At 39.3% G+C, this 26,438-nt stretch overlaps 1 protein-coding gene across 8 annotated transcripts in view; it reads left to right on the top strand.

The window, feature by feature from the left end:
- The window catches only part of kif13a (kinesin family member 13A), a 329,481-nt gene that overhangs the window by 259,221 nt on the left and 43,822 nt on the right, over positions 1–26,438 (top strand). For all 8 annotated transcript variants that reach the window (XM_043719134.1, XM_043719129.1, XM_043719127.1 and 5 more), the window contains 4 exons: positions 2,135–2,190; positions 9,817–9,941; positions 22,678–22,854; positions 24,081–24,173. In XM_043719134.1, the coding sequence (XP_043575069.1) occupies positions 2,135–2,190; positions 9,817–9,941; positions 22,678–22,854; positions 24,081–24,173 (451 nt within the window). The remainder of the gene's footprint in view (positions 1–2,134; positions 2,191–9,816; positions 9,942–22,677; positions 22,855–24,080; positions 24,174–26,438) is intronic.

Below are 26,438 nucleotides of genomic sequence, written 5' to 3'. Positions count from 1 at the left end.
ACTCCATGTACAATAAAGGTTAACATTCATTTTGCCTTTCTAGTCACTTGTCTTTCTGCACATTAACTTTTTGCCATTCGTGCAAGAATACTCCAGACCCCATGTACCACAGCTTTCTAAAGTCTCTCTCCATTAAAATAACCACTTTTATTCTTGAAAATGAGTAAGAAGTCTCAATTTCCTACTTCATACTCTGCTCTTTTGCCCGTTGTCTCAATCTATCTCTATATCTTTTTCTGGACTCCTTGTATCGTCTTCAGAACTTGAATTTCCTACTTACATTCATTATCAAATTTAGCTACTATACGCTTGGTCCCTTCATCCAAGTCAGTAATAACATTTGCAAATAACTGAACCCTCAGCTGTCACTTGTCATTTTGAATCCAACCCTATAATAGTTCATTCCAGTTTGCTTTGCTGAAAATGATTCTTTATGCTAATATATCACCTGCCAGCACCATAAGCACTTCCCTTGTGAAAGTAACCACTTTTATGTGGTACCTAATTGAATGCTTTTGGAAAGCCAAAGGCATTTAATAAGGTACCACATAAAAGTGGCTATTTTCACAAGGGAACTGCTTATGGTCCTGGGAGGTGAGAAATTAGCATAGGTACAGAATTGGCCACTAACAAGAAAAATGCATCATGCAGCATTCTTGTTATTTCTTCAAAGAACTCCTAAGTGTGTTCAATTTTTTTCCACAAACCATGCACTTCCCTGACTGCATTATGATTTTGTAAATATAAATTTTCTTTTATTTAAGCTGAAGACACCAATCTAAGACCCAGGTTTAGTCTCCTTGGTGATGGATTCAAGCATGTATCCAATTTCACATGTGAGGCTAACTGGCCTTAGCTTGCTGTTTATGTTTCCTCCATTCTTGATTAGAAGGTTTGAATGGTGGGTTTCAAATCGGTTGGATCCTTTCTAGAAACTGAGGGATTTTGGAAGATTACCACCAACATCTTTGCAACCACTTGCTTGTAAACCCATATGATGCAAGGATCAGCTGGGGGACACTTGTCATCTTTAATTTTCCCAGTACTTTTTCCCTATTGATGAGGGGTGTTTTTGGGATGCCTTCTGCTTCTCCTACATGAGACAATACAAAATACCTTCCCAATGTATTTCCACCGCTTCCTTTTTGCCCCCATCATTTACTCCCTATGGAACCAATGCTGACTTAGCTACTTTTTTTTTAATCTTAATATCCCTATAGAAATACACAATCTGTTTTATATTTGTAGATAGGTCTCTTTCATAGCCTAATTTATCATGTCTTATTTTTTGAATCATTTTCTGCTGGTTTCTGAAATTTCTTAATTTTCTGACAACCTGCTAATCTGTGCAGCGTTGGCTTAATTTTTTCAATTTCTCACTTTAGTTAACTTCCTTATTTAACCACATAATGCATCCTCCTTGTAGTCTTTCTCTTCCAAAGGAATATATGTTTGAGTCACTATCATCTCCTGAAATGTCTGACAATATTTCACAAGTGTTTACAGTACAGGAAGAGGACGTTCAGCCCACAGTGCCTGCGTGGGTTCTACCCAACCTATTTAACCTATTTTAGCCAATTCTGTCTTCACACCTTTGCATCATCCTTTATTTAAGAATAAGACGCCAGTCAGAGATCCATGATTTGGACCTTCAAACTGAATGTGAATTCATCGTATTATGATAACTGTTGGGAAGTGACTCACTTCCTGATTGTACCAGTGAAATGAAGAGCACTTTTCAAGGTGATTGTGCATCTGTTACCTGTTTAGGAATAATGCCCTATGAGGACCCAGTGAGACAACAGACAGTAATCTGTTCGAACTGTCTATTTTTCTTTTACTTCAACCTAATCCCACAAGGATGTGGTATGGAACACTTTTCAACAATTATGTGGTTTATATTTTGAAAAGAAAACTTATTTTTAGGACACCTAGATTATTGAAATTTATTTTAGAAATTGTTTTTTTTTTCTTAATGTAAGTATTTGAATACAACTGCTCATTGACCAAGTTTAATAATTTTAATCTTGAACTTTTTCTTTTTGAACTTTTCCTTTAACTTTTGTTTCAAATAAAATGGTTGGATTTTAATCTGTATATTATTCTTTTGGGTCTAAATATGTGTTTGTTTCAGGATATCACCACCAGGAATGGAAACTCATATCCCTGTACTCTTCCTCGACTTAAATGGTGAGTTAATGTAAATAATTCATAAATAAGTTTCGAAGATTGAATATAAAACAAAACTATTGAAAATGGATTTAAAAAAAAAAAAGTTGGGTACGGCAAAGATGGATTATCCTGCTATGAGGAGTACCGAGTTCCACTTTGGGTACATCCATCAAGCAGAGTGGTGTGTGGCGGTGCTGAATAGGTATCCAGCATTTTTCCACAAATGGGAGAGAAGGTACATGCCACTGGCCACTCTTGCCAGCTTCTCCTAGTCATAGAAACATCGAAAATAGGAATTGAAGTAGTCCATTTGCTCCTTCAAGCCTGTTCTGTGATTCAGTATGATCATGCTGATCATCCAACTTAGTACTCTGTTCCTGATTTCTTCTCATCTCAATCCTAAATGGCCTAACCTCTATCCTTAGAGTGTGGCCCTGAATTTGGACTCCCTGTTTATCGAGAACATCCTTCCTTCATTTACTTACCTAGTCCTGTTAGGATTTTTTCAGTTTCTGTGAGAACCCTCTTAATTCTTCTGAACTCTGATGCATATAGTCCTGACTGATCCACTCTGACTTCATTTTGTTTATACAGAATCCCAGTAGTGTGGAAGCAGGCCATTTGGCCCAACAAGTTCACACTGACCCTCCAAAGAGCATCCCACACAGAACCAATACCTTATACTTTGCCTGTAATCTTGCATTTCCCATGGCTAATGCACCTCCCCGGTATATCTTTGAACCCTATGAGCAATTTAACATGGGCAATCCACCTAACTCGCATATCTTTGAACTGTGGGAGGAAACCAAAGCACCTGGCAGAAACCCATGCAGACACGGGAGAACATGCAAACTCCACATAGACAGTTGCCTGAGGGTAGATTCAAACCTGGGTCCAAGCACTTTGTGGCAGCAATGTTAACCACTGAATTACTGTGTCATATGTCAATCTTGCCATCCCAGGAATCAATCTAATAAACATTTGTTGCATTCCCTCCAAAACCAGAACATCCTTGCTCAGAAAAGGAGACCAAGACTGCACAAGCTACTCCAGGTGTGCTCTCATCAGGCCCTGTATAATTGCAGTAAGACATCCCTGCTCGCTATGAAGGCCACCATACCATTTGCCTTCTTCACCACCTGTTGCACCGACATGCTTACTTTCAGTGACTGGTGTCCCAAGGGCACACAGATCTTGCTACACCTCACCCTTTCCCAATCTATGACCATTCAGATAATTACTTGCCTTTCTTTTTTGCTACCAATTATCTTCATCCAAGTTATGCTTCATCTGCCGAGCATTTTCCCCCTCACTCAAATTGTCATTTTACAGGTAGTATGGGTGGAAGCTGAGGACTAGATTGCCTGCTTGTGCTGCCACCCATAACAATAGGCAAGTGAAGAGCAAGTATCAGTTGTTCATTTACTGTGATGTGATCAGTTTGGTAGAATGTCCATGATGAGGGACAATTTAAACTAAAGGGCATAATTGTAAAGGGGTCGCAGGAGCAGTGGAACCTGAGTGTAAATGTCATTGAAGATAGTAGGACGGTTCAAAAGAATGAGTAGTAAAGCATACAGTACGACTTGACCATATGGATTCAAAGTGGTTTTCCCATGGAAGGCAGAGGGTGGTGGTGGAAGGGTGTTTTTCTGGCTGGAGGTCCGTAACTAATGGTATTCTGCAGGGATCTCTATGAGAACTTCTGTTTTTGATATATACAAATGACTTGGATGAAAATGTAAATGAGTGTGTTGTTAAGCTTGCAAATAATAAAAAGATAGGTGGAATTGTGGATAGTGTAGAAGGTCGACAAAAGATACAGCAAGATATAGATTGGTTTAGAAAAGGGTGGCGAAATGGCAGATGGAGCTTAATCCAGGAAAGTGTGACATGCTGCACTTTGGGCAATCAAACATTAAGGAAAAATATGCAGGAAAAATATACAAAATAATGTCAGGACTCTGAACAGCATTGATTTACACACGGATCGTGGGGTTCAAGTCCAATGTTCCCAGAAAATTACCAGTAGATAGTACGGAAAAGAAGGCATATGACAAACTTGCCTTTATTGGTCAGGGAATTGAGTACAAGAGTCAGGATGTCATGTTGCAGCTTTATAAGACTTTGGTTAGGCCACACTTAGAGTCTTGCATTCAATTCTGGTTGCCACATTACAGGAAGCATGTGGAGGCTTTAGAAAGGGTGCAGAAAAGGTTTACCAGGATATTGTCTGGATTAGAAGGTACGAGCTATAAGGAGAGGCTAGTAAAATTTGGGTTGGTTTCTCCAGAATGGCGGAGGCTGCGTGGAGACTTGATAGGTCCGTAAAATTATGACATGCGTAGGTAGGATTTATGGCCAGAACTTTTTTTCCCCTAAGGGTTGAAATGTCTAACACTAGGGGGCATGTATTTAAGGTGAGAAGGTAAAAGTTCAAAGGAGATTTAAGGGACAAGTTTTTTTTTAAACACAGAATGCTATGAGTCTGGAACGCACTGCCAGGGTGGCGGTGGAGACAGATACGTTAATGACAAATTAAGGGAGTTTTAGGTAAGCACATAAATATGTAAGGAATGGGAGGATATGGGCAGGCAGAAGGGATTAGTTCAATGTGGTGTCATGTTTGGTGCAACATAATGGGCCAACATTCCTGTGCTGTATGTTCTATGCTCTATTCTTGGCCTTATTAATAATGGCATAAACTACAAAGGGCAAAATGATCCTTTTGAACTTGTATTAGACACTAGTTTGGCTTCAACTGGATTATTGCAACCAGTTCTGGCTTCAGCACATTATGAAACAGTTGAAGGCCTTGGAGGATGTGTAGAAATAAATCACAAGAATGGTTCCAAGATGAGGACCTTCAGTTGTGGAGATAGGTTGGAGAAATTGAGATTCTTGTTTTTCCTAGGAGAAAAGAGTGAGTAGATAGTTACCAATCATTTAAATCCTAAAAGGTTCTGAACAGTTTAGAGTGGAGAAATGATAGGGGCGGCACGGTGGCTCAGTGGTTTGCACTGCTGGCTCACCAGGGACCCGAGTTCGAATCCTGTCTTGGTTGACTGTGTGGAGTTTGCACATTTTCCCCGTGTCTGTGTGGGTTCCCTCCAGGTGCTCCGGTTTCTTTCCACAATCCAAAGATGTGTAGTCAGGTGAATTGGCCATGCTAAATTGCCCATAGTGTTAGGTGCATTATTTAGGGGTAAATATAGTGTTGGGGGGGTTACTCTTTGGAGGGTCGGTGTGAACTTGTTGGGCCAAATAGCCTGTTTCCATACTGTAGGGGATCTAATCTAATCATGCAAGGATCCTAAATAAGAGGATACGGGTTTACAGTAATTGGTGAAGAAAAAAGAAGTGATATGAGAGTGGTTAAGATCTGGAATACACTGGCTAATAATGTGCAGGAGGCATTGTGAAGCATTCTAAAGGACATTAGATTGTTATCTGAAAAGCAAGAATGATCAGAATTGTAGGGAGAAAATGGGAGAATGAGCAAATCACTTACGGCAATTCAGAGAGCCTGTGTAGACATATAGGGGGCAGCACGGTGGCTTAATGGTTCGCACTGCTGCCTCACAGGACCAGGGGCCCAGGTTCGATTCCAGCCTTGGGTGACTGTCTGTGTGGAGTTTGCACATTCTCCCCATGTCTGCGTGGGTTTCCTCCGCGTGCTCCGGTTTCCTCCCACAGTCCAAAGAGGTGCAGGTCAGGTGAATTGGCCATGCTAAGTTGCCCATAGTGTTAGGTGCATTAGTCAGAGGGAAATGGGTTTGGGTGGGGTTACTCTTCAGAGGGTCGGTGTGGACCTTTTGGGCTGAAGGGCCTGTTCCCACGCTGTAGGAATCTAATAATAGATGGAATAGGCTCCTTCTGCATTTTAATAATTCTGTGATTCATCTTCCAAACAAAACTACGTTAAGAAAATCTAATTCTTGATTTTGCATTGATTGTAATGTGCAGATTATTTCTTGTGAAAAGAACACATTAAATCTTGGTGTGTGTTAGGTTTCTCTTTTTAGCCTGGACATAGTTCTTCATTACAAATCGGTTGTTTGCCTGTTTTCTGTCAGCCTTACCCAAGCAGAAGACTTGCTATTTTTTAACCTTAATAAGGTTGTTGGATCTTTGGAATCTTTTCTGGGGTAGAAGTCACCTGTATAAGGAGGACAATTGCACTACTGATGAGATTTGCTGGAGCTGCTCAAGAGGATTTAAATTGGGCGAACCCAGGGAGATAGTGAGAAAGTAGTAAGTGGGAAATTGAGAAGCAAACTTGTAAGGAGATCCAAATGTACAGGACATTGGTTCGGCCACTCTTGGGATATTGTGTTCAGTTTTAGTTTCACTGCTGTAGGAAAGATGTTGTGAAACTTGGAAGGGTTCAGAAAAGATTTACAAGAATGTTGCCAGCGTTCGAGGGTTTGAGCTATAGGGAGAGGTTGAATAGGCTGGGGCTGTTTTCACTGGAGCATTGGAGGCTGAGGTGTGACCTCCTTGATATTTTTAAAATCGTGGGGGGCAGACATAGGGTGAGTAGCTAAGGTCTTTTCCCCAGGATGGGGGAGTCCACAACAAAAGGGCATAGGTTTAGGGTGAGAGGGGAAAATTGTAATGGGACCGAAGGGGCAATTTTTTCATGCAGAGGGTGGCATGTGTATGGAATGAGCTACCAGAAGAAGTAGTGGAGGCTCTTGCAATTACAACATTTAATAGGATCTGGATGGGTAGATGAATAGGATGGGTTCAGAGGGATATGGACTAAATTCTGATAAATGCGACTAGATTATGTTAGGATGTGTAGTTGGCATTGAGTTGAACCGAAGTTTCCATGCTGTACAGTTCTATGGCTCTGAGGTAAATGGTCCAAAGTATGTCACAAGAGCTTTACCATTTAAACAAAAAATTGTCACAAATTAACAAAATTCAGAGTACAATGGGATTTTGATCGGATGGGCCAATGGGTTGAGGAGTGGCAGATGGAGTTTAATTTAGATAAATGCAAGGTGCTGCATTTTGGAAAGGCAAATCAGAGCAGGACTTATACACTTAATGGTCAGGTCCTGGGGAGTGTTGCTGAACAAAGAGACCTTGGAGTGCAGGTTCATAGCTCCTTGAAAGTGGAGTCGCAGGGAGATAGGATAGTGAAGATGGCATTTGGTATGCTTTCCTTTATTGGTCAGAGTATTGACTATAGGAGTTGGGAGGTCATGTTGCTGCTGTACAGGACATTGGTTAGGTCACATTTGTAACATTTTGTGTAATTGTAGTCTCCCTGCTATTGGAAGGATATTGTGAAACTTGAAAGGGTTCAGAAAAGATTTACAGGAATGTTGCCAGGGTTGTACGATTTGAGCTACAGGGAGAGACTGAATAGGCTGGGACTGTTTCTCCTGGAGCCTCAGAGGCTGAGGGGTGACCTTATAGAGGTTTATATCATCATGAGAGGCATGGATAGGATAAATTGACAAGGTCTTTTTCCTGGGATGGAAGTGTCCAGAACTACAGGGCAGAGGTTTAGGGTGGAGGGGAAAAAATTTAAAGGGATCTCCGGGACAGTGAGCTGGAATGAGCAGCCAGAGGAAGTATTAGAGGTTGGTACAATTGCAGCATTTAAAAGGGATCTGAATGGGTATATGACTAGGAAGGGTTTTGAGGGATATGTGCCGAGCGCTAGCAAATGGGACGAGATTAGGTTAGCATATCTGTTAGGCGTGGACAAGTTGGACTGAAGAGTCTACTTCCGTACATCTCTATGACTGAGTGGTCAGGACCTATAACCTAAAGATGCAGTACATTTTAAGGTGAACCTTAAAGAAGAATTAGTACAAGGACAGCTCAGTTGCCAATGGAAGGGCAGTTAAAATTCACATCGTGTATTTCCAGAAGGACACAGTCAGCTTGAAGCTTGTAAGTCTGAAGAGTATTACAGGGATGGGAGGGGGCTAGTCTCAGAAGGGATTTGGAAAATGAGGAATTTAATATTGAGGTGATGTTGAAGAGGGCAGTTAGCAAACACAGACATGATGGGTGACTGAGAATAAGTGCAACTTGAACTACAGGAAGCAGTGTGTCCAGCTTCAGAACACTGGAGGCAGATGCTTGGTTCTGGTTCTTAAGTTTATAGAAAAGTGGATTGTCAGGCAAGAGGAAGTTGTGGTTTCTGTGAGGAAATAGTTCTTTAATATTGCACATTGACTTACAGTTCCTAAAGGATAAACTTACATTATGCTGTTAATTCTGTTGATTTCTGCATGATCCAGAATAGCGATTTTGTATGTAGCTGTGGTAGAGCTGAAAGATTCTCTTCCCTTGCATTGGTAATGAAATGTTCCACAAACGTCACAACAGTTTACATTGTTCATATTAAAAGTATCCAGCTTCAGTGTTTTGATTCTGGAATAGTTCTCATAGGCTTGTATTCTCAACCTTTTAGATTCACTTTTCTTTATATATTCACTTCCTCTTCAGCCTATCAAAGACTATATTTTTAAATTGTTTGTATAATGTGGAAGTACAACTTATCATTCTGTGACAGTGGATTCTTATACAATACTTAGAATAACTGAGGTAATTGAATAATTGTAAAATTTAAGCTGTAACAAATGTAATATAAATTAAATGAACATTTGATTTAAATACCTCCCTAAAATATTCCTGTTAAGGTACTTTAAAGTTATGTGTCATTGAATTTCTTATTAAGAAAGAGGGAGTTGCGCCACAGGTAAAGACAATTCAACCATACCCAATCTGAAATCCAGTATATAAGATTTCTAGTTTTGCTCATCAGTTTCTCATGTACTGTGCTCAGAGAATGTAGTTTCTGTGATGACTTGTATAAATATCATTAGACTTCCTTCACAGAAGGAAATCTCCATATAAGAATTAAAATGTCAGATTGTAAATTTTGAATTTTTGGGCATCTGAACCATTGTAATAATATTTTGTTAGTCTTCTGACTAGCTGTTTCGCCCGAATGAAATGAGACAAGTCGATGAACTTTAGTCAATCAAATCCATTACTTTGGTAAAGCCATTGAGGAGAAACATGTTTTCCTCACTTCTGACCTAGAATTCACACCCCAAAAGTAACAATGAATAATCATCATTGATCTGTGATGCTTTTCTCCTTTATTGGGAAACATTCCTGCAGAAACCTGTAAATGTCATTTTCTCGTGTTGTAACAAAACAAAAGTGGAAATGCTGATATCATTTGACAAATATTTGATTTGAATGCCTTAGTCTTTGATACCTTATGAGAGAGTATTTAATACCACATTGGCCATTTGAAATGAGTTGTTTGGGCAATGCCCATGAGGTATCAGGAAAGTTCTCTGACCTTTTGAATTAGTTCTAAGTGGCAGTCAAATAATTTGATAAGTATTGCTCATGAAACTTGTTGCTTCAAAATAAAGTTTGTAAATGTGGGCTTGTCTGAATTATTGTTCAGTTATGTTCGTAAGTAGTGATGCTGATCCAATGCTTATTCTACAAGTTGAGCTCCCTTGCAGGGAATAAAACTAATGAGCACTATTACATTGTTTAACTGGTGATTGCAAGAAATTTAAAAACAAGTTTAAAGTCGAGAATTTTGCATCTTTGACAGAGATCTTTTGATTGCGTTTTTTATTATTCCTTTAGCTGATGATCTCCGTGCAAATGAACAGCTCACTGGTCCACATGCACCTGGTGTGAACTCCATCTTACCGAAGGAACATGGCAGTCAATTCTTCTATTTGCCCATCATCAAGCACAGTGAGGAAGAGGTACTACAGCCTGTCAATTTAATTTGCATTTCATGCCAGTTCCAAATGCCAGCATCTCCCCTCCCCACCACCCTGATATTTATTAATTATTTATAATTGATGTTGATTAAGCACAATGAAGTTTATTATTGCCATTTCTCTCTGTGTCAACCATCATTATTGTTAAATAGTCAAAGCCATTCCTTCATATTATTACCACTTTGTTACATTGTCCATACCACATTAGCATTCACTTAGTCAAAATTTAAATGATTAAATTGCATTAGTTTTGCATTGCCAGCTAATAAAATAATGAATGACCAATTTTTATTATTCATTCATGGGAAATGAGTGTCATTGGCTAGATCAGTATTTATTACTTCACCTTAATTTCCCCTGACATGGTAGTGGCGAACAGCCTCTTGAAGCACAGCAGTCTATCTGTTCTACTGAGGTCGGAAATCTTTTGGTAATTATCATCACCATGTATAACCTTTTAGATCTCATCTGATTAAAAATTGTCTCAATTCTTTTAAAGGCTGTGAAAAATACATTTGTGTAAAATGTCATTGCTAGATACATTTCTCATATCTACTAGTCAAATGGAGTATCTCTCCTGTTGTGAGTCGAGTTGAATTTATTGTCAGGTGTGTCGTGGCACAGTGAAAAACTTTGTCTTGCGAGCAATACAGGCAGATCACATAATTAAATAAATAGTAAATAGTAGATAAACAGCAGCAAAAACAAAAAAAAACCACAGGTACAGGCGAATGCTAAGAGTTTGAGTCCATTCAGCATTCTAACAATAGTAGGTTAGAAACTGTTTCGAAACCGGCTGGTGCATGTGTTCAGGCTTCAGTACCTTCTCCTCGATGGTAGAGGTTGTAGAAAAGCATTGCCAGGGTGGGATGGATCTTTTGAGAATGCTGGCTGCCTTTCCTTGACAGCGGGCCTGGTAGGTGGCTTCTATAGATGGGAGGTTGGCCTTTGTGATTGTTCGGCCGAGTTCATCACTCTGTGTTACCATCTCCGATCTTGAATGGTACAGTTGCAATACCAGGTAGTGATATATCCAGATACAATGCTCTTGGTGGCACACCTATAAAAGTTGGAAAGGATATTTGCCATCATGTCAGATTTTCTCAGCTGCCTGAGGCAGAAGAGATGTTGTTGGACCTTTGTAACCAGTGCATCCAAATGAAGGGGCCAAGAAAGCTTGTTGATGACTACTGTCAGGAGCTTGACACTCTCCACTCATTCCACCTCTGTGCTGTTAATGTGTAGTGGGGCATGAGTAACATCCCATCGAAAGTCAATAATGAGTTCCTTGATTTTGCCAGCATTGAGAGCTAGGTTGTTCTCAGTGCACCATTTTTCCAGGTCTTCCACTACCATCTGTAGTCTGTTTCATTGCCATCTGAGATTCTGCCGGCTATGCTGGTGTCACCAACGAACATGTAAATACGATGAAATATAAGACTTTCAATGTTACTTTAATTAAAGATGAATGTAAACATTCATATACATATAATGGAACTCCTAAATCCAAAGTAGAGAGATGACAGTCGAGTGACATGTTTGGGATTAAGTGTTTAGTAGTCAGCATTTGCTGATACAGTCTATGGGATTGATCACAGCATGCAATCTCTTGAATATAAAATCTGATGGATTGATGCAGCTGTAGAACATTACACTCCATTAATATTTTTAGTTTTGCCTACAAAAGTGTCCTGTGAATTTAATATACGTAGCTCTGAGGAGCACATATGTATCATATGCAAACCCAACTGATGACCTTCAATTAGTTTCCATTGTAATTCTTAGCACAGTGCAGGTTATTAATAAATTATTTCTAATCCTAGAATAAAATCTTCTGGACATACTGTTCTGATGCTTGAAAGCATGGGCTAACTGACACTATTGGCAAGCTGCCCACTGCAAATGTTCATGAGATATGTGATATGTTTTTCAGTGCTGGCATAATGCCAAATATGTAGGCCACGTGTCTTAATGACTGGTGACCGAGTCAAACAAGCTGCCCCATTAAATGTTACGTCCTTTAGCAATATAATTTCTGTACTACCGCACACAACGTATTCTTAAAATTTACAAGCACTAGTTAACATTAGGTTTGAATCCAGAAGTTGAACTCAACTGCATTAATCCTAAACACAGCCATTCGGTCACAACACAAAAAGAAGAGAGATTTTTTTAAAAAAACAAGTCAAAAGTTAATCCCCTCTCTGTTGACCAAGGGTCTGAAAACAAATGGATAGAATCTGATGACGACCAAGAGTCCATCAGGTTTCTTATCAATGCAATTAAATTTCTGATAGCCTTAGACAGATGAAAAACTTTATGTTCAGAATGCAATCAAACTGATCTAAGTGTTTGGAAAGTGACCACAATTCAGCTTTTCAGGATTTATAATGTAGAAATACTGATAGTTAGAAATATTGTCAGGATCCCAAGAACTTCTGTTGAGAGATGGAGAGAGACTTGCAGCTCCTAATGTTTCTTCCTTACCACCTATGTCTGTGAAAGAGTTGCTAGGCAACCATCAGTGCCTACTTCTCTTCTGATTCAGGTTTTCCAGCAATCAAAGGCAATAAACTCCATCTCTTGTCTCCTAAAATTTGCCTGTCTTGACTCCAAAATGATTTGACTTTCTGTAAGCAGCAAGCCAACCACAGCACATGATAAATCCTGAAAGTGTCCAAACAAATCCATGTCTTCCAGTTTTTCACATTGTCCTTAAATTTAAGTAGGTATTCTCTAGGATATTCCAGCGTGCAGGCTCACTTTCCAGGGGATGTTCTTTGTAAACTGAGGCCCAATTTATTTCACTGCTAGCAAAAGACATTTTAGCAAAGCTTTACATCGTGCACTCATTAGGACAATTTGCAAGAATACAAACAAAGGGGGAAAACGAACGCAAAACCAATATGAGAAGAGAGTGCTGATTGGTTGATAAATTCACTCTGTTGGAAGCATTGCCATGGAGAATGCAGCAGTTAATAATGATTGACTGTTTAGATTTCAAAACAGGCACATTGATTCTGATTGGTCAGGCTGTCACCCTGAGAAATTAATGAATGAATGCCTATCACTCTTTTGTAGAGTTGGAATAGAGTTTACTTATGTTACCCCACTATTTAAAAAAGGAGACAGAGAGAAAAAGCAGGGTATTATAGGCTAGTCAGCCTAACATTGGTGAAGAGAGAAAAATGCTAGTATCCATTATAAAAGATTTAACAGCAGAGCATTTAGAAAACAGCAACAGGATTGGACAGAATCAGCAAGGATTTACATCAGGGCAATGAAGCTTGACAAACGTACTGAAATTTCAAGGATGCAACTAGTAGAGTTGACAATGGGGAAGCCAGGGGATGTGGTTTATTTGGAGGTTCAGAAGACTTTTAATAAGCTCTCACATAAGACATTAGATGTAAAATTAAAGTGCATAGCATTAGGAGTAATGTACTGCCATGATTAGAAAATTAGATTATATTACTTACATTAGATTAGATTAGATTGTGGGCGGCACGGTGGCACAGTGGTTAGCGCTGCTGCCTCACAGCACCTGAGACCCGGGTTCAATTCCCGCCTCAGGCGACTGACTGTGTGGAGTTTGCACATTCTCCCCGTGTCTGCGTGGGTTTCCTCCGGGTACTCTGGTTTCCTCCCACAGTCCAAAGATGTGCAGGTCAGGTGAATTGGCCATGCTAAATTGCCCGTAGTGTTAGGTAAGGGGTAAATGCAGGGGCATGGGTGGGTTGCGCTTCGGCGGGTCGGTGTGGACCTGTTGAGCCGAAGGGCCTGTTTCCACGCTGTAATGTAATCTAATCTAAAACTGGTTGGCAGACAGGAAGCAGTGTAGGATTAGATGGGTCTTTTTCAGAGTGGCAGCTGTGCTTTCGATTTAAGAACTACATGTGATATCTCCAAGTTTGTAAATGTTATAAAGCTGAAGGGGACAGTGAACCGTGAGGAGGATGCAGAGTTATGTTGGGGTGATTTGGCGAAGTTGGCTAATTGAACAGCTATCTGGCAGATGAAGCATAATGCAAATTAATGAGGTTATGCACTTTGGTAGCAAAATCAGGAAGGTGGATTTTTATGTGAATGGTGATAGATTGGGAAAGGGGGAGGTGCGTTTGAGCCTGCATGACTTTATAAACCTGTTGCTGAAAGTAAGTATGCAATGACGAAGAAAAGTGTTGTGTTGGTCTTCATTTGTGAGCGGATGAGAGTACAAGAGCTGATATCACTTACTGAAATTGTACAGGGCCTTGGTGAGGAGGCCCTACAGTTGTGTGTCCAGTTTTGGCCTCATCTGAGGAAGGATATCTCGCTGAGGAGGGCGTGCAACAAAGATTTACCACACTGATTCCGGGGGGTGATATGACTGATGTACAAAGAGAACCTGGATTGGTTAGGACTATATTTGCTAGAGTTCAAAGAAATGAGGAGGCAATCCCATAGGAACCAATAAAATTCTAACAGGACTAGACAGGATAAATGCAGGAAGGACGTTCCCGATGACTTTGGAGTTCAGAATCAGGGGTCACGGTCTAGAAATACTCTGACTGCATGAGTTGTTCGGTTTATAAGTTGATTCCATGAATCAGAATTCATTGGTAGTAGGTTTCCTCTACTGTGGTGCAGTACAGTGTCCCTACCTCTGATCCAGAAGGCTGGGTTCAAGTCCTGATTGGTGGTGTGTCATAACATGTTGCACCAGATTTATTTTAAAAGATAATTATTTATTCTACTGCAGGGCAGATGCCTTGAGTGATATATTGATGATCAGCTAGCAATATCAAATTAACACATGACACTGCATTATGAAGTGTCCTAGACCTGACTATCTTCAGTTGCTTCATCAACAACCTTTCCTTCATTATAAGGTCAAGCATGTGGATGTTCTTTGATGTTTGTACCATTGGCAACTCCTCAGATATCAAAGAAATTAACGTCCAAATGTAACAAGGTCTGGACGATCTCCAGACCTGAGCTGAAAAGGGGTAATTAACATTTTCACAACAAAAACGCCAGCTAATGACCATCGCCAATAAGCAAAAATTTAATCTTTACTGCTTGACATTTAATGATAGCATTATCAACATCCTGGGGGACGACCCAAAACTTAACTTGACTAGCCATTTAAATACAATGACTACAAGAGCAAAGTGGAGCCTAGGAATTCTGCAGCAATTAGCTCACCATCTGATTCCCCAAAGCTTGTTCACTAGCTATGAGGGACAAATCAGGAGTATGATGGAAAACTCCTCACTTGCCAGAACAAGTGCAGCTCCATCAACACTGGAGAAATTTGACACCAACCCTAGACAAAGCAGCCTGCCTGATTGGTATTACATCATAAACATAAACTCCCTCCACCATTGATACTTAATAACAGCAGTATGTACCATTTGCAAGATACACTGCAGAAATTGACTAAAGACCTTGGAGTGCACCATCCAAACCCGGGACTACTTCTGTCTGGAAGAGTAAGAACAGCAGATACACGAGAACATTACAATCTGCAAGTTCCCCTCCAAGTTGCTGTATAGCCATTCTTTCAACAGCAGTTCAAGAAGGCAGTTCACCACTACCTTGGGCAATTCAAGGTGGGTAATAAATACTGACCTGGCCAGTGACACTCCATCCCATAAGTGCATTTAAAAGAAAAGGTGGTAATGTGCATTATCTTTCCACCACACCCATGCAGATGAGGAAAACCATTCACTCTTTTCATACTTCCCTATAAGCATTGAAGATGTTTGACCCTAAATTAGCAGTGGAAAGCCAGAGATCTGCTACTTCATGTGAGTTCAAACAGTGTAAGTAGTCTGCTGTCAGAAAAGAGCAGGCTCTTTTTAACTTCATCTGACCACAAGATGCACTGGTAAAACTATGTGCAAAAGCTTATGTTCTTGATGATGTGTTACCAGGACTCTGGTAAGTCAGTTGAAAACCTACCATCCAACTTCGTAGAAACTTCCGCTGCAGACAGAAGTTATTGCCACCAACTCCTCTGCAATCTGTAATGCTGGCAGCTATTTGTTCATTTATGTGTCACAGTTATTTGTGGTCATGGACGTCTCGGTCATCTCCATCTACTTGTCATAATCCATGTCTTTAACTGCATGATGTAAATCAGAGTGGGCAAATTTAAATTTGTTCAAGTAGGTGTTCAACATTGTGACAGCCTCCTGAGCTCATTTTGGCATTTTGAATATGTGCTCTTCTAATGAAATAGAAATCTGCAAGGTTTACTTTACAGTTGTAGGCATAAGACATGAAATAAAACCATCAGCAAAGCTATTTACTTGGAAATAGCAGAAGTTGTATCAAAAGTTGCAGGACTTTCTTTGGTCTCACAAAAAAGATAAGCAGGACTGAGGCTTCTGTTCTGTTCTGTTCAGTTATTGAAGTTAGTCAATTTTTAAATTTTGCTTTCTCAGGATAATTTGTTTTCACGTATACAAATAAGGAACAAAAGTAAGCCACTCAACCCTTCGATTGTGCTGCCCCATTCAATAAAATCATGACAGATCTAACTTTAACCTCAATTTTGCATTCATGCATATCCTTGATAATCTTCCATCCCCTTGGTAATCAAGAATCTATATCTCTCCCTTAATATTTAAAGATTCTACATCCACTGACTTTCAAGCGAAGGAATTCCAAGTAAGCTGAAATCTTGAGGGAAGTTCTTTTTCCGCCAACCGACCAAACCAACAGCATGTGCTTTTACCTTTTGCAGTAGCCTTTGATATGTGACCTTATCAAATGCCTTTTTAGAAATTGGAGTATAATACATCTCGTAGTTCCGCTTTATCTATAGCACAAGTTAATTCCTCAAAGAATTCCACTAAAATAATTACCTTTATCCAATGCCCCATTCTCATGTCTTTCATAATAATTTGTAACATTTTTCCTATGGCAGATGTTAAGCCAACTGGCCTGTAGCTTCCTGTTTTTTTGCCACCTTTATTCTTGGAATAAAGAGGTTATATTAGCTATTTTCTCATCATTTTTCTTTGAATCTGAGTTTTGGAAAAGTAAGACCAGTGCATCAACTATCTCACTTGCTTTTTTTTTTAAGACCTGAGGATGAAATCCTTCAAGACTTGGGGGATTTGTCAGTTCCAGCAATTTATTCAGTACTTTTTCTCTGGTAATTGTAGTTTTCTTGAATTCCTCTCTCCCTTTCAATTCCTGATTTACAGCTATTTCTAGAGTGATACTTGTTTCCTCAAAATGAAGATGCAAGATATCTGTTCACTTCATCTGCCATCTTATTATCCTTCATTACTGATTCCTAGACACATTTTCTATAGGACTTGAACTTTTTTTAAATGTCTGAAGGAACTTTTCTTATCTCTGTTGTTTTTGGGCTTTTTTTCGTATTCTAATTTTCCCTCCTTACTAATCTTATAGTAGTGTTTGCTGGTTTTTCTATTCTGTCTAGTCTTCTGACCTGCCATGCATTTCTGCACAATTATATGTCTTGAGTTTGATATTATCTTTGACTTGTTTAAAAATTGACCACCATCTGTTGCTTAATTTTTATTTTGATTTTTGGAATGTATGATGTATAATCGTATGGGTTATTCTCCAAATTGCTTTCAACATTACAGAATCACTCTTACTTGTCTTTCAAATTTCAGTTCATTTTGGTGTCCAACACTGACCAACCATCCCCCAAGCTCACGTTAACTCTGCTTACCTTTCTCTCTCAAATCAGTTTTTTAAAATTCATTCATGGGATTGGACATTGCTGGCTAGGCCATCATTTATTACCCATCCCTGATTGCCCAGATGGCAATTAAGAGTCAACCACATTGCTGTGTGCCTAGAGTCACACGTCGGCCGGACCAGGTAAGGACAGCAGTTTCCTTCCCTAAAGGACATTAGTTCACACTATCAGGAGAAGAAGGGCTTATGCCCAAAACGTCGATTCTCCTGCTCCTTGGATGCTGCCTGACCTGCTGCGCTTCTCCAGCAACACATTTCCATCAGTTATGATAGTATTGAGTGACAGAGCAGGCATGAATGATCAAATGGCATACTGCTTCTCGTACCTGCTGCGCTTTTCCAGCAACACATTTTTCAGCTCTGATCTCCAGCATCTGCAGTCCTCACTTTCTCCTGGGTAGTCCAGGGCCAGGTGTCACAGTGTAGTGGTGCAGGGTAGGCCATTTAGGACTGAGATGAGGAGAAATTTCTTAACCTAGAGAGTGATGAGCCTGTGGAATTCTCTGCCACAGAAAGTAGTTGAGGCCATGTCATTGAATGTTTTCATGAAGGAATTGGAAGTAGTTTACTGAGCTAAATGGGTCAAAGGGTATTGAGAGAAAGCAAGAACAATGTGCTTTGTTGGATGGCCAGTTATGATAGTATTGAGTGAAAGAGCAGGCATGAATGATCAAATGGCATACTGCTTCTCGTTTTCTGTTTTTCTGTCTATCTGCCTGTGATTGCTGACCGTTCTCTTCATGGGAATTATATTGCATATGTTTGAGTTTGCCAATGTGTTGCCTATACCCAAATCCATACTATTAAATATATGAGAACAATGCTGTTGTCGATACTGGCTCTGAGAACACCATTGTTTACACACTCATCCATAAACATTACTTAATGAGCATTGTCAATTTTCTTTACATAGCCAGCTTCATATCCATGCTGTCACATCATATTTAAAATTGCATACCTCCTTCTTAACCACAAGTTTCCTGTGTGGCATGTTATCGGATGCCATTTGAAATTTCTTATAGACAACATCCACTACAATCCTTTAACAGTGGTATTTCCTCAAAGATTCAGTAGGTTTATTTGAAAGTTCAAGCTTTCGGAGCACTGCTCCTTCATCAGGTAGCTAGTGGGGCAAGATATGTAGCACGCATAATTTATAAGTAAAAGATCAAAGTGTCAAATAACTGATGAAGTGTATCAGACAAGCCTAGATGGCTGTTAAGTCTTTAATCACTTAGAGTGGTGATGCAGGTTTTGATTGATTAAAAATGTAAACCCTAGAATTTCTTTCAAGTCACAGCCCTGAGATATCTTATGGTTTTATCAGTGTATTAAAAGAGGTGACATCTCAGCTCAGGCAGTGCACTAAAGGTGTGAGGTTAGAGTCTGTCTGTATCCCAACCTGGAGTCAGACTGGTTTTATTTCCAAAGTAGGAATTTACAAAATGTCACATTGACTGACTTGTCTACAAATTGTGAGTGTGTTGCTGGAAAAGCACAGCCGGTCAGGCAGCATCCGAGGAGCAGGAGAATTGACACCTCGAGCATCAGTCTTCACTTTCTCCTGCTTACAGATTGTGCTTTTTGAACAAAATGGAATGTATCTGCAAATGCAAACTCACCCCATAGACTCATATGCATGTGTGTGTGGTGGAGGGGGTGTATTAGAGAAAAAAAGAGAGACAGTGTGTGCAAGTTTATAGTGTGGTGAGGTCACCTGTAGTGTGACATGAACATAAGATCTCGGTTGAGGCCGTCTTCATGGGTACTGACTCTGCGTTGTTGCCTATCCCAAAGTCTGGGAGGATATTCACCTGATGATCCGAGGTCGAATGTCCTTGACCACGGAAGTGTTCCCCCACTGGGAGGGAACATCTCTGTCTGGCAATTGTTGCGCAGTGCCCATTCATCAGTTGTCGTAGTGTCTCATGGTTTTGCCAATATATGATGCCTCAGGGCATCCTTGTTTGCAGTGTATGAGATAGAAAATGTTGGGTGAGTCACATGAGTACCTGCCACGCATGTGGTGGGGAAACGAAGAGGAAGGTGGTGAGTGTGTCTAGAGCTCAAAGGCAAACAGAGTGTTCATGGTAGTAGAGGAATGATATAGATGCAGATTGGTATTAATGAAAGGTGTCATTATTAGAAAATAGCTCAGCTCTGGGGAGGGCAATCTGATGGAAACAAGACACTTGGGTTTGGTGTGTTTGGGATTGGGGGTGTTGATGTTAGAGGGAGAGAGAAAGAGGACAGTGTTCTTGCTCTGAAGTGAAGCTGTAAAATGCCTAAGCAGCAAATGAGATGGTATTCCTTGTTATAAGTGTTGTTGCTTGCATTGGGCTTTGCTGAAGCTGCGCAACAGATCTTGAACAGAAATAATAGGATGGGGCCAAGATTATGAAGTGAAATAGCAAGTGAAATAGAAGGCCGGGTCATTCCTACAGACAGAGCTGAGGTGTTTCACAAAGCCACCACCTAGTCTTTGTTCGGTCTCACCACGTAAAGGAGACCATCTTGTGAGCAGTGAGTGCAATAGATTAGATTGAAAGAATAAATTTCTGCTTCATCTCGGACTGTTTGGCCCTTGGGCATTAAGGAGGGAGAATGTAAAAGAGCAAGTGTTAAAACTTCCTCAATTGCATGGTGTAGTGAGAAAATGTTCACAATGAAGGTGATGTGAATCAGGATATTGCAGAGGAAACCGTCTTTGCAGTATGCTGGTTGGGGGATGGGAAGATACATTTGGTGTCAGCATAGACAGTCATTGAGGAAGGAGATGTGGCTTAAAAGCAAATTTTGGTAAATAGCTTATCAAAAACTGGACAGGAAATGAAAACTACTAATGATGAACAAGCTGGAAGGTTCAAATGGAAATCTTGTCAGAGATAAAAGCTGAACTTCAAGGTCAGCACACCTGGAAAAGTGACAATAAATTGAGCATTCACATAAAAGCAAGACCAAGGGATGCTGGAAGTCTGACCAATAAACAGAAAAAGCTGGAGAATCTCAATAGGTTTGGGAGCGAGAGAAACAGTTAACATTTTGAGTCTAATGTGACTCATCTTTGGGACTTGGAGGAAATATTATGGTCAAAGAGAGAGAGGTTTTAAATTGAGAGATTTAGAAAGGCAGTCTGGCTTTTGGAGGAATTTAGAGTGTGGTGCTAGAAAAACACAGCAGGTCAGGCAGCATCGAGGAGTAGGTGAGTTGACGTTTCGGGCATAAGCCCTTCATCAGGATTCCTCACTTCCATCTGCAGTCCTCCCTTTCTCCTTACAGAGGAATTTGTAAAGTTCAGGACCTAACTGCCCCATAAAGCCACTAATTATGAAGTGTTGAAAATCTGTATTGCCTAAGAACTCAGAATTGTTATGGCACTGAGATTTTGGGAGCTGTAGGTCTGAGGAGTTCACAGTCAGGGAAGATGTTGAACCATGTAGGGATTTGAAGACAACAGTCAGAGCTGTAAAATCAAGGACCAGGAGTCAATCTCTGATTAGTTTTTTTTGGAAGAGATTGGCTATTTCTTAATGTGGTACAGACCCTATTTATGTTTATTTTGTCTTGTGTTGGTTTCGGTCTCTGAAATCTTCCTCTCTTCATTTTGATAGATTCATTAAGTATTATTCACTCTTCATTATAAATTATTAGATTTTTCAAGAGTAAAATTAGTTTCATTCCGGACGTTGATTGTATTTCTCACCAATTATGAGTCCCTTTGAATATGTAACATCAGACTGAAAGGTGTTGCAAAAATACAGCAAGCCATGTGATCTGACCAGCTGGCTGACCTCTAGCATTTATTGCATATAGAAACAAGAACTCATTTAAAACGCCACACATAGTGGGTAGTTTACCAAGGGATTTGTCTGCAGATTATTTGTTTGATGTTGCCGCAGAGTGACTGAAATGGAAGTTGTTCTTTTTCCAAATGCTGTTGGCTTTTTTGTATAAGCCACTGATACAATTTTGTTTTTGTTTTAATAGCTCCTTTTATTGAAAGGCAAACTTCAAGGGATGGCAGGATGTAATTTTGTAATTAAATAGAAAGCAGTTTCCTTTGTCAGGGTATTCTGGGAAATTGTGGGTACAAGTTATTTGTCACTTTCCAAGATGAATTTCCTGCGACTGCCAATAGGAGGGTCAGATTTCATCTGCCAGCCCTTTGATCTTTATGGAAATTTAAGAACTTTATGCAGAACTAAAGCTTAGAAATCTAATGATCTGAAGATCCTAGCTCTTTAATACCTAACGCAATGAATCCTAGTTTAGTTGCAAACTTTCTTTGTTATACTGTAGAATGAACATTCAGTGGTTGATATGATCGACATGACCCCATTTGATAGTGCATCAAAATGAAAAATTGAAGGGAAAGGTTGCAAAGTGAAGGGAGGAAACAATATTTTGAGTCTGAAGAATGTCAGATCATTTAGCAAGGTTTCTACTGTTTATGATGTATTTACTCTCGTGGGTTACCAGATATTTTAAATTTAATTTCTTTCCTCATGTCTCCACAAACTGCACAAAACTGCTAGAATATTATTATCCTGCCAGCCAGTATCTTCAATGCAAATTATTGTAGATCAGCATTTAGGCCAGGTTTGAGTGCTTATCGGGAAGTGGATAAGCCAGGCAAAGTCAATAGTAGTGCAATATTGCTAATGCAGGTTATTTTTGGCATTGAGGTGGATGAACTGCAGAACTTTCATTGGACTCCTGGGATACTCTTAAACACTAATGTTGGTGAAGTAACTACATCTGGTGTGTAATTCCCAGACAAGTTCCCTTGGGAAAACAATGAAGCAAATCTAATACTTTCCAATGGATCCTTTTCTTGGAAAATATACTGTTTACTTGACATGATACTTTGAAAACAATATTGTAACAAATGAATTCAAAACATGTGATAACATTAAATTGCAGATGTATCTATACACTTAACAACCAAGAATCTGTTAAAAGCTGATCATAGTTCTGTTTGCATTTTTAGGTCTCAGCTATTGCCTCTTGGGACTCGTCAGTCCACGATTCCATATACCTGAATAAAGTTACCCCACAGAATGAGCGTATCTATTTGATCATAAAGACTACAGTGCAGCTCAGCCATCCAGCCTCTGTGGAGTTGGTGTTGCGCAAGCGTATAGCCGTCAATATTTACAATAAGCAGGTAGGAAGGTGTTATACCGTAGAATGAACATTCAGTGGTTGATATGATCGACATGACCCCATTTCTTTAAAAATATATTTCCATGTGAATGCAACATCAATTACCATAACTTCTCCTCCTACTAATGAATTACAACAAGTAACTCAGCTAGTCTTGACATACAAGTAGAGCAGAATAACCAGTGTTCCACCTGATATATCAGATTGCTCTTTCCCTGTAAATTACCATTACCTGTCCCATAGCAATGTAGACACTTCTGACTCTCCCTCAATAAATAGGTACAGCCGTTATTGTGGGAACAGTATGCATTAACATCTTTCCAGTCTGGAAGAAGAGTAGTATACCAGCTGGCATATATTTTGTTGCTTAGGTTACAACGGTTTTCTTGCACCAAAATATTTGCCTCCAGTTCTATTGTCAATGCAGCTTGAATCCCAAGTCAGAGTCTGCTTGATTGGCAATACAAGTTACAAGAATGAGACTTCCTAGAGGATTTATTTTTGCCTGTTGAGCTCTTCACGGTCTTAGTTTTAGGTTTTGCGTTGACACTACGTTGCAGTGAAACCCAGGTTATATAAATTGTTTAACGTATTTGTTGTTGGGATGTGGGTATTGCTGGCAAGCAACCTTATTTCCACTGAGAAGAATGATGGGTCTAGTCCTTGCATATTGCAGCTCTTGGCATTTGGGAAGGAATTCCAGGGTACTGATGCAGTGACTATAAAAGAAATGCCAAAATTTTAGTGCCTGCCTTGGAACTGATGTTCCCAGCATAATACAGATCTTGCTTTCTCTGTAGTAGACTTTCCGGTGGATAAAGATACTGTTCAATTATCTTTAGTGAGCTGCTGCAGTGTAAGATCTCTTTTGAATGTGCGTAGTGTAGCCACAGATTACACATTAATAGATGAGTGCTTATTATTTCACATTCCAACACACTCCTTACAGTTGTAACGGCCAAGATCTGTGTTTTTCTTAATTATTTTTAAACAAATTTGTCGACGCTTTTAAGAAAAGTGTTGATGGTTTTAATATCAAAAGTCATTGAGGATGTATGAGATCTACCAAAGTGAAGCCAGCAATGGGAGGGGATAAATTGAGTTAACAAATGAAGTGATTTGTGTTTTACATATTTTTACATTCCAGTTTTGTTTCTCGAAAGATACCTGCTTTTTGGTGAATGAAATTATTAATTCAAAATACTTCTTTGGCAACTTACTTTACAGAGTTTCACACAGAGTCTGAAACGAAGAATGTCTTACAAACACATACTTCATTCCTGTGGTGTTACCTATGAAATAGTATCCAACATACCCAAGGTAAATGTATGTTCAATTCTCTGGCAAAGCTGGGACTATGAGCTAATGAACAAAAATGTTTTCTGATTGAGTACAGCTGCAGTAATTTCACTATTGAATAAATAATACAAAAATTGTGAAAAAAAATGTAATTTTATAAATCCTGTCCTTGAATCCCACCACACAGAAGACATGTCCTTAGTCCATTTGTTTTAATAACCATGTTTAAAATAAGCTTAGGTAGATTGAGTCAGTTCATGTAAATCCCAAGTGTGAAATTGGCTATAGTTCAGCAAAGATCAATACTGAAGTGGCACTGTCCATTGAAGAAGTAGGCATGTGAAATGTGTTTGCAAGGAAGATGTAGTCTGCAACCAAGTCAAATGTAACATCCCCTGGGAGTTTGAAATAAAACAAAATGCTGGAGAGACTTAATAGTCTGACTGCATCACTGGAGAGAAACCGAGTTCATATTTCAAGTCTTGTACAGAACTTGAGAAGTATTTTGCTTTTACTCACATAGATGTTGTAAGCACTTATGGTGAAGTGGAGGTCATTTACCCTGAATGTTGTCCTTCATGACCTTAGAATTCCCCCAGAGTTACATACAAGGAGAGCAGAATAACCAGTGTTCCACCTGATATATCAGATTGCTCTTTCCCTGTAAATTACCATTACCTGTCACATAGCAATGTAGACACTTCTGACTCTCCCTCAGTAAATAGATACAACCATTATTGTGGGAACAGTATGCATTAACATCTGTCCAGTCTGGGAGAAGTTACACTCTAATTAATTTTATTGGTAGAAGCTCAGAAAACCTTAATCCAAAGTATTTCTGCAAATAGAAACTTGGTAAATACTAATGCTGGATGATCAATGAGACCTTGGTGAGCTCGTTATGTTTTTAGCTCACATCCTAAAATCTGGCCTTGCACATCAGTATAAAACTTTTATGCTTCAGTGCATTGAAATACACTGCCGTTGGCAGTATTTAATTACAGTTTTTGCACATAGCTAACATATATAATATTTCAAAAGACTGGAATACTTTTTTCGTAAATAATCTTTATTCATGAAATCTGTGTAAGTACATTATATAACAGGTTATTTGTATGTGACATCACTAAATGAATTCAGTTTCTTCCATAACAGCATGTGGCACTCTGGAGTGTGGTGAGGCACATCACTTACAGGTTATATTTACAATGTACATTTCATGCCATACCTAATCACTAACATTTCTATCTGCAGCCATGTTTCACTGTGTCGCTGCAGTCTTTGGTTTTGGAAAGCCAAGTTGTAAGGTTTTCAAATTGTTGTTCACCACTAAATACATTGTTTCATACTGTGTGTAAATTATAAATCAAAGGTAAACTAAATGCAAAATTGTTCCCCAATTGAAAATGCTGAGGTTTAATAAACAAACTGAGGTGGTTGACAGCTGATATATTGAACTGAGAACCCATTTTGCATTCTTACTGTAAAAAAGGTATAAAAGCTTATCTCTAGAACCTCTGTTCTACACTGTTTTAGGCATGGCTATTCCATTGATTCAGTTCAAATGTTATCAGATTGTAACTGGTTTTAATGTCTTGTTTTATTAATAAAGGTTCTATTAAAAACTGATATCCAGATCCATGTGTCTGTGAATGCTTCGGGCTTGCCAGTAGTGTCACTTCTTAGTGAATTGGTTATCCCTATTGATATGTATAAATAATAGATTGAATATGGTAATTGAATATGACTGACTGTTGAAGCTTGGTACCTCTATTTGAGTCATCAGAGGAAAAGAAATTTACAAGAAAATTATACTTTTCAAAAGTAATGTCTGATTATTTAAAGTTGAGTAATTATCCAGGTGAGAAATGCCAAAATAGTTTCTATCTTAAACAAAAATCTTCAGTTCTGTGGCTGCCCTCTAGTGGTGACTGTTTGAAGAAAGAAAGATGCATTTATGTCACATTTTTCATAATCTCAGGATGTCCAAAGTGCTTTACAGCTAATAGAATGTTTTTGCTGTGTGGTCACTGGTATGATTTGAAAATGTCAATTTGGGTTGTGTAAGTTTCCATTAAAAAAGAACAATATGATAATGTGCAAACGATCTGCTTGCTTTACTGATATTTATTAATGGATAAATGCTGTTCTAGGCCACTGAGGCCAAGTTCCCTCTAATGTACTTTATAATGGTATCATGGGAGCTTCTAGATTTGTTTTTGACAGCCAGCAGGGCCTTACTTTAATGTCTCAGACTCTGTCAGTGCAGTACACCCTCAGTACTGT

Source organism: Chiloscyllium plagiosum, chromosome 29 (assembly GCF_004010195.1).
Source record: "Chiloscyllium plagiosum isolate BGI_BamShark_2017 chromosome 29, ASM401019v2, whole genome shotgun sequence".
Classification (NCBI taxonomy): Eukaryota; Metazoa; Chordata; class Chondrichthyes; order Orectolobiformes; family Hemiscylliidae; genus Chiloscyllium; species Chiloscyllium plagiosum.
The sequence above is the reverse complement of the archived record's forward strand: the minus strand, read 5'-3'. Positions and strand labels throughout refer to the sequence as shown.